Source organism: Sorex fumeus, unplaced genomic scaffold, assembly GCF_029834395.1.
Source record: "Sorex fumeus unplaced genomic scaffold, SorFum_2.1 ptg000094l, whole genome shotgun sequence".
Lineage (NCBI taxonomy): Eukaryota > Metazoa > Chordata > Mammalia > Eulipotyphla > Soricidae > Sorex > Sorex fumeus.
The window spans coordinates 22,268,292-22,277,870 of record NW_026606151.1 but is presented as its reverse complement, the minus strand read 5'-3'; the positions used below and the strand labels follow the sequence as shown (position 1 = coordinate 22,277,870).

General features: G+C 38.9%; 1 protein-coding gene across 1 annotated transcript; it reads right to left on the bottom strand.

Annotated features, from left to right (window-relative positions):
* Positions 1-632: 632 nt before the first annotated feature.
* Positions 633-1,556, bottom strand: LOC130040181 (olfactory receptor 2J3-like). The gene has a single exon (XM_056132188.1). The coding sequence runs from the start codon at positions 1,554-1,556 to the stop codon at positions 633-635; it is 924 nt and encodes a 307-aa protein (XP_055988163.1).
* Positions 1,557-9,579: the final 8,023 nt, after the last annotated feature.

The window sequence follows — 9,579 nt, the reverse complement described above, 5'->3', positions numbered from 1 at the left end:
GACAGAAGATAAATTTGGTGATGATCCTGTCTAAAATCACAAATGCTTCAGTTTCACACTAAAAATAACTTTTTTTTCCAGGAGCCAGTCTTTTATCACATTTGCAATAAATTCCATGTCTCATTTGAATTAAGAGCTATTTTGTTTTATTAGATATGTGACAGGCTGGAGCGAGATAGCACAGCAGGTAGGCCAACATGGTTTCGATTCCTCCATACCTCTCAGAGAGACTGGCAAGATACCGAGAGTATGCTGGCCACATGGCAGTGCCTGGCAAGCTCCCCATAGCATATTCCATATGCCAAAAACAGTAACAACAAGTCTTACAATGGATACATTACTGGTGCCCGCTCAAGCAAATGGATGAATGGGAGTACAGTGTTATAGAGATTAAAAAAAAAAAACATTTAATATTGATGTTTGATTTTGCTTTTATATATATGAATTTGCTATCAAAGGATATCAGGTATTCAGGCAGATAGTGTTCACTTGTAAGCTACCAAAACTCAGAGGCCTTGTCACACTTCTCATCCACTTCTGAAATGAATGAAAGAGTGATTGACAAATGGTTAAATGGATAAAACATTGATGAAATTACATCTATTATGCTGGTCATGTCACCATATACAGGCTTACTCCCAGCCCATCAGTCTCTTCACTGCCCCCCTTACATCTTTGTTTCTGAGGCTATAGATGAGAGGGTTGAGGCTGGGTGTAATGACCGTGTAAAAGAGGGCAATGAACTTATCTTGATCCCGAATCTTTTCTGAGGATGGCTGGAAATAGATACACATGGCTGGGATGAAGAAGAGGGACACAACAACAATATGGGATCCACATGTCCCAAAGACTTTCTGAAGGCCGCTGGTGGACTGCATTCTCAGCACGACCCGGGCAATGGCACCGTAGGAGCTGAGGATGAGAAGGAGAGGGACCACCACAAAAACAGAGGTCATGACTTTGAGAGTCAGCTCATTCACACGAGTGTCAGTACACGACAGGCGCAGCAGTGCTGGGATTTCACAGAAGAAGTGGTCCACTTGATGCCCACACAGGGGAAGCAGGAAGGTGAAGGAAGAATGAAGTGCGGAGTTGATCAGGCCACTTAGCCAAGAAGCCGTAGCCAACAACTGGCAAAAACGAGGGTTCATGATGACGTTGTAGTGCAGGGGTCTGCATACAGCTGCATAGCGATCATAGGACATCACCACCAGCAGCATACACTCAGTGGATGCAAGTGCAAGGAAAAAGTAAACTTGAGTCATGCAACCCGCATGAGAGATGGTCTTCTCTGGGCCTGAGAGGTTAACCAGCAGCTGAGGAACAGAGCTGGTGGTGTAGCAGAGATCCAGGAAAGAGAGGTTTGAGAGGAAGAAGTACATGGGAGTGTGGAGATGGGAGTCCAGGTAGGACAAGGTAATGATGAACAGGTTTCCGATCAATGTCATCAAGTAGAACAACAAGATGACCACGAAGAGAGCTACTTCCAGATGAGGCCACTTAGAAAAACCCAAGAGAACAAAGTATCCTTCAGAACTCGCATTGATATATTCCATTGTCCTTCATTTCTTATTACCTGAGGGGGAAAAAAAAACACATTTGCTCAAATCAGGTAAGGAAAGGAGTAATATAAGGACACAGAAAAGGAAACACAGGTGCTCAGATAGAAAACTACTTAGGCGTAAATAGAAACTATGGTACCAGGGAGATGATGCCAAGGGCCAGAGTAATGCCTGGGCTCACAAGTATAATTACAGGCACAGCAGGTGCCCTAAGTACTTCCAGGGTGGCCCTGGTGGCCCCCAGCAACTCTGGGCAGCACTGCACTGTTATGTTGGAGCACTGAGCATCAGGCCTCACAGTCAGATCTTTTATCATCGGGGTGGTCCCAGGGGCCCCCTGAACACTTCTTGAAATTCACAGCACACACACCCCAAAAAAGAAATGATATCCTTAAAAATGGAAAGAAATAAAAATTTTCATGCTCTTACCAACATGTAAACAAGTATAAGTTTTAAAAGAATTATAAAGAGGGCCAGCCTGAGCTTAATGGGCTGGAGAGCTTGCTTTGCACACGATGCCAGGATTGAAGTTCTGCTTTCTTGTGGTCCCCCTGATATTTCTGGGAGGTACCCCAGAGCACAGAGTTGGGAGTATCCCCCTTGCACTGCTGGTGTGAGTCGAAATCCAGAACCAAATTAGAATATATTCTAAATGGTAAAGAGAAAGCTATCTCAGTAGGTAGAATCCTAATAAATGTCATAGAAGAATTGGTGATGTTAGAAAAACACAAATGATCCAGAACTTTCTTCAGGTTCCAATTATGGTTCAGCTGGTGAGCCCTGCATTGTACAAATAAATACGAACAAGTGATCTGTAGCCCCATACTCAGTTATGCTCCGTTTTCCTCCTTGCTATCTTCCTACCTTCTTTGGCCAATGAATTGGGGTTTTTATTCTGGAGCCACACCCATTGGTGTTCAGGGTTACTCCTGGCCTGTGATCAGGGATCATTCCTGGCAGGGGTTGGGGACCATCTGTGATACAGGAGATTTGAATCCAGGTCAACTGTGTGCAAGGCAAACACCTTAACCCCTGGACCATATATGTGATCTATGATCAATGAATTTATATTTTCTTTTCCCTAAAAATACTTCCTTTCAAATTCAGTTACATTCCTTAATTTAATAGTAAATATTCTGCCAGCATTCTCTTTGGTCTGTTTTTACGGATCTCGGAATTTAATAGTGTACAGATCAGGAATTATTGATTTGTAGGCCTGTCTGTGTTTGTCTTGTTTCATATTTATACTTGTGTCTACCTTTTCTTTGAGAAATAGGTAGCAGCAAAATAGGAACAAATAGAAACTTTCCTTCCTACCAGAATGCTCAACTTAAGTCCATTATATTTTGCGTTCTATAAACATTTTGAAATCTTACATAAAGACCAGTTAATATTAAAGAATTTAAAATTAAATTATTTATATAAAATTTACTCATTAAAATTATATAAAATTCATATCAAATCATTAAAGACATCAGCTGTTATTAACATTCCAGCAATAAATTATACATTGTACATTTGTTATTATTCTCTAACAGAGAAGACTTCTGAGTTAAAGGGCAGTGTAACATTTCATGAGTCATGCTAAGTGGATATTGTTTTCAGTCATTAACATTTTAAAAGTGCATGTCATATGGCTTTCAGAGTTGTAATTCTTCAGCAATTCATATTTACTATGGCTTTTTAATCTCCTAAGAAGAATTAATACTACAGCTGTGATGTACTTCTTTAACAAGGTATAATAATCCGCGCATTTAAATATCCCCTCTTATTTTTGAGTGCCTAACCTCATTTTCTTTATCACATCATATTTGCTTCCCTCTTCCTGGGTCTCGTAATTTCTTATTCTCTTAAAGGAAATTCTTGGGGGGAAATGTTAGAATTAAAAATTGGTTGACCCAATGTTATAGAATTAAACTCTATGAAAATCATTATCTTAGGGAAGACATCTTATAAACTAAGTGCATCCATAAAGGACCCTAATTGTAAGAAATCCTTTACTTGGGTGAGGCCCAAAAACCTCTTCAGAGGTGAGGCCACAGCTCTGTGGATGGTAAAGCATTCCCAGTGGAAGAATCTAAGACATGGAAGGGTCAAATGGTACATCTTAAAGTCATTTCCATCAAAGGAAAATTCCACTAAAGGATTAGAACTCACAAAAGATTTTTTAAATTTCCCTAGACAGAAGAGAATAAATTATGAAAAATTTGATGTGAATGTTGATTCATCTAATGCAGATATATATTTTTCCTTCCTTCTGTACATGCCCAAATAACAAACTACATTAACTAAAGTAGCAGATTTCTTTATCTTTTATATGACTTATCCTTTAGCCTTTCTAACGAACTTACAAGAACAAAAACATTCTCAGGTTGGGAATATAGTGCTGTGGGAGAGAGTGTGTCTCCAAGTTAAAAAAAAAAAAAAGGTCCCCTGGCCACTTTGGTGATGGTGAGGTAAGATGACAGTGTCCATAAGAACTAGAAGTATTAACACTTTCACAGACATGTGACCTAAATGATTATAATTAATTTTTAATTAAAAAATTTTAATCCAATGTAATCTCAAAGTTAGAACTTTATACTTTCATTTTCTTCTTCTGAAAGATGGTCAGTTCAAAGTCTTACAAGGCTTGCATTTTCATGAGTTCAATTGTTAAAAGCCCCTTTCTGTTTTTGAAATAAAATATTTTGGAGGAAAAAGGTATTGATAGTCTGAGTGTCATCCCCTTCCCCATCTCACTGGTCAACCTTTTATGGTTTAATATCAGCACTTTTATACTCTTACTTACTGTTTAAGTAGCATTCAAACAATTCCTTCTCTTTTCTTTCCATTCCAGTCCACAATCTTGTACTTCTCTTCCTGATCAAAATCATCTTTGTGTGAGAACCCATCTGAGCTCTTGTTTTCATCTCCTCAAAATGGCCAGTGTGAATGGCCACCTGCATCTTATGTTCTGTTCCCCCATATCAAATTAGGAGAGTGGAGTCTCAATATCCCAATGATCATTGTTGCTACAAGAGTTCTGAGTGTACTGTCAACACTGGGTTTTAACAGGGCACAAAGGAATCATTAAAACATTCTTGTATCAGGGGATGAACCCTATTTCTTAGAGTATGAGAAGCAAAAGAAAACAAAAGAATAATGCGACTTTCTTTCTTTGACTGGGCCTTTTGGGAGGGCAAATCCCAAAGTGGGAATTAATGTCCTTCAATGAGTGGTCTTATAACAGTTTCTGAGAAAAAACTTCCATCTCATACTCCACTTTTGTACTAATAGATCAGTGATTCTATAGGCCACTCATCATGGATGAAAACGCTTTAGACTGTTTTTTGAAGAAGGCAGTGAGTTGTATGGAATTAACTGTAATTACTTCCCTAATTTCTCATTATGCTAAGGGCAAAATTTAAGTGATATCTCATCTTGTATAACCTTAACCTAGTGTGGGAAGTATGAAAGAAAGCATGAAATAATGTTTATAGGATACATAAAGATTAGTGTATATATTTTCCCCAAGGCCAGAGTTTGTAAGTTGATTTATTACTGCTTTTAAACCCAATGAAATTTACCATTGATTTACAATACTAAAAAACTCCACAAGGATATACTTTCACACTTCTTTATGTACATAAGACCTACCACACCCAGCTCCAAAGTTGTAATTTCTTCTCACCATAAAAATGATCCCCAAAACCATTTCTCCATTCTCCATCCCTTTTTGACATCCCATTCTTGTTTTATAAGAGTGAAACTATCCAGTAATTGTTTTTACTTTATTTCACTTTATTTCACTTATTTCTTAATGTAATTAATGATTTCTTATTATAAAATACTTACTTTTCCATGTATTGATTACTATTACTATCACAAATTCTACCATTTTGTCCCAAAAGGCACATTTTTACATTTTTCAATTGCGGAGTTGAGTTGTAATCAGATCACACCTTCTTTATCCAGTCATCTGTCCCTAAGCATTTTAGATTGATTCATATTTTGGCTAGTATGCATAATGCTACAATGGCAATATGGGTTCAAGTATTTTTAAATTAGTTAAATCATGCATCTTGCCTTATTAATTTTTATTAGTTATTTTCCTGATGGGCTGGAGCGATAGCAAAGTGAATAGGGCATTTGCCTTGCACGCAGCCAACCCAGGTTGGAGTCCTCTGTCCCTCTCAGAGATCCCAGCAAGCTACCGAGAATATCCTGCCCGCATGGCAGAGCCTGTCAAGCTCCCCGTGGTGTATTCGATATGCCAAAAACAGTAACAACAAGTCTCACAATGGAGACTTTACTGGAGCCCTCTGGAACAAATTGATGAACAACGGAAGGACAGTGCTACAGTATTAATTTTCCTGACATCTCTAATATTAAATCCAAAATTTGCCTCCTAGAAATAATAATAATAATCTTTGAAGGCCATGCAAACTATTATTCAAAATATAGCTATTCAAAACTCAGAAAAGGATTTTGTATTTCCAATGCACTTTTATCAATAATTTATCTTGATACCCTTGTCCAGATATTTTCCAAATTATAAAAAAATAAATGGTATTAATTGATTTTTTTACGTTCATCAATGACTTCACTAAACATGATACCTCTAATTCCATGCACATAAAGGTAAATTTCACAGTTTTGTATTTCCTTATAATAAGTAGTATGTTTCATTGTGCAAATATATATAACACAGTTTCTTTATTCAGTTATCTGTTCTTAGGCATTTGAGTTGTTTTCATGTCTTGGATTATGAATAGTGCTGCCATGATCACAGAAGTGTCAATGTCTTTTTCAATATAGTTTTTTGGGGGTCCACGGGGTAGATGCCAAGAAGTAGAATTGCTGGTCATAGAGAAGCTCAAGTTTTAAATTATTTGCAGTGTTCTTACAATTTTCCAATCAGAAGTAGAGGAACAAATAAAAAAATGACCTAAAGAGAGATAACAAGGGGATAACAAGTGACCAATGTCATCAGACCCTGAGAGTTGGCCTACAGATCTGAGTTTACCAAGAGTGGACTATGATTGAATAGCAGGGGACAATAGGACATTGGTTAAAGAATGGTGGAACTCTAGCAGTGAGTATGTTGTTGAAATATTATATGCCTGAAACTTTTGCGGGGGGGAATGTTAAATTAGTTCTTTTTTTTACGTGAATTACTGTGTCACTGTCACTGTCCTACCGTTGTTCATTGATTTGCTGGAGCAGGCCCAGTAACGTCTCCATTGTGACACTTGTTACTGTGTTTGTCATATCAAATATGTCACGGGTAGCTTGCCAGGCTTTGCCATGTGGGCCGGATACTCTCAGTAGCTTGCAGGGCTCTCTGAGAGGGGCAGAGGAATCGAACTCAGGTGGGCCGTGTCGGCTGCATTCAAGGCCAATGCCCTACCCACTGTACCATCGCATATTTTATTCTTATTTAATGTAGAAAAAAACAGCAACCATGATACAATTATAGGATTAAAATTGATGAGATAACAAAGTTGTAATATTGATATCAGTAGAGCTAAAAAATAAATTTATGTGAACTGATTGCAGGGTTGATAAGTCCTTGTCTAAGAATTTATTTAAGCTTTTTATTGCTTCAGAAGGTATTGGCCAGGACCAGATACTTCCACACCTATAGTCTGGGTCCAAGAGTCAGTAAGGTGGCAGACGTGGGTGAGGGTGACACTGCTAGGACTTCCTGAAGTAAGGAGTGTGGAGGGAAAGCTACCCGCTCCAACCCAAGGGAAAAAACAGAGTTCTCAGTCCTGGGGGCCTGTACCTGGGATTATTTGGAGATTGGTGTCTCTGCAGAGAACATTTGTGAGGCGGTGGACTTGAGCCCTTGGCATAGCTATAGTGGTGGGGATGGGTGCTGTTGCCAGAGCCTTCCTTTGGTGGATACTGGGCTCACCAACTCCCATGGGTGCTCTGGGGTTTTCAGTAGTGGGGGCCAGAAATTCCGTAAGAATTAGCTGCTTGGTACACATCTAGATTTATTTGGGATTTGGTAGAGCAGGGCCTGAGAGTGAGTGGACATATTGAGAGACATGGGTGGTGGGTCCTAAAACTTTGTTATTAGCAGTATTTCTAGTCTAAATAATTTTTGTTTATAAATTAATGAACATGCAGCACTGTTCACAATAGCCAAAATCTAGAAACAATCCGATTGTCCAAGAACAGATGACCAGTAAAAGAAACATTGGCAAATCTACACCATGGAATACAACACAGCTGTTAGGAAAGATGAAGTCATGAAATTTGCTTATAAGTGGATGGTCATGGAGAGCATGTTAAGTGAAATGAGTCAGAAAGAAAGGGACAGACATAGAATGACTGCACTCATTTGTGGAATATAAAATATCATAATATGAAACTGACACCCAATGACAGTAGGCACAAGGGCCACAAATATTGCTCCATAGTTGGAAACCTGCCTCCTGAGCTGGGGGAGAAGGCAGCTGGAATAGAGAAGGGATCACTAAGTTAATGATGTTTGGAGGGATCGCTTGGGATGAGAGGTATGTGATGAAAGTAGATAAAGGACCAAACGTGATAGCCTCTCATTATCTATATTGCAAAGCATGATGCCCAAAAGTACAGAGAGACTATGGGAGAAGTTGTCTGCTATAGAGGCGGGGGGGAGGGGTAGGTTGTAGGGGGATACTGGGGACATTTGTGACTGTCACTGTCCTCCCGTTGTTCATCGATTTTCTCGAGCGGGCCCAGTAACGTCTCCATTGGAGACTTTGTTGTTACTGTGTTTGGCATATCGAATACATCACGGGGAGCTTTCCAGGCTCTGCCATGCGGGCGAGATACTCTCGGTAGCTTGCTGGGCTCTCCGAGAGGGGCAGAGGAATCAAACTCAGGTCAGCCATGTTGGCTGCGTGCAAGGCAACAGGAACAGCAGGTAGGGCGTTTGCCTTGCACGCGGCCGACCTGGGTTCGATTCCCTGAGCACTGGCAGGAGTAACCCCTGAGTGCAGAGCCAGGAGTAACCCTGTGCATCGCCAGGTGTGACCCAAAAAGCAACTGGGGACATTGGTGGTGGAAAATGTGCACTGGTGGAGGGATGGATATTCAATCATTGTATGATGATGAACATGACAATCAAACATGACAGCTTTGTAACTGTATCCCACGGTGACTTCATAAAAATAAAAAAAATAATTAATTAATGAACATTCAAATGACTATTTTTTCTACTTAATATATTTCATGTACCAAATAAAATTTGAGTATAGTGATCATATTTTATAAGAAGAGAATCTACTCCTAAAATAGAAATTTTTCCAAGTCTGCTTGAATCGGGACTGCGCCTCCTCCGGCAGCTCCCCAATTTTCCAGTAGCTTGGCAGTCACACCCACAAACTGCCCCCAGCACCATCTATACTCATCAAAGGCCAAGGTCTAGAGACTATAAAATAAAGCTCCTGGAAGAGAGCGATGCAGTATTTTCTGGAGCACACGGCCACAAGTGCCCACTGATGTACCTAAAGTAGCATACAGTTGTTTGGTTTTAATATACTTACTTGTATTCTCTTATATATCTGGGCTTACAAGGCTCCAGAATGAAATACAATAACCTTCATACACTTCACTCTTATTGTGGTGGAAAAATGCTTGCTAGTGCATTGGATGTTTGAATATTACCTGTAATGAACTATTGTGAACTACTTTATGAAAATAAACTATATAAAAATCACAAAAAATTTTAAAAATTAAAAAAATAATAAAATAAAATAGAAATTTCAGGAACACTACAGGAACTATCCTTTCTATTTAAAAGATGTAACCAAAAAGTAGTCTTTATTTCAGTTATCTTAAAAGTTTGAGAACTCAGTAAGAAAAATATCTAAACATTATCTACACTACTAAAAGAATAAATTATTCAGTTGGTGGCGTGACACAATGATAGAGAACACGTCTGTGTTTGATCCCAATGCCACAAAACAGAAAATAAAAACAAAATAAACCTGTCTATAATTTATGCAAAGTTTGTTAGCTACTACAACCAGAGTAAATT

What these genes read in the sequence shown, in the direction of transcription:
- LOC130040181 (XM_056132188.1), bottom strand. Translation starts at nt 1,556, where the DNA reads ATGGAATATATCAATGCGAGTTCTGAAGGATACTTTGTTCTCTTGGGT.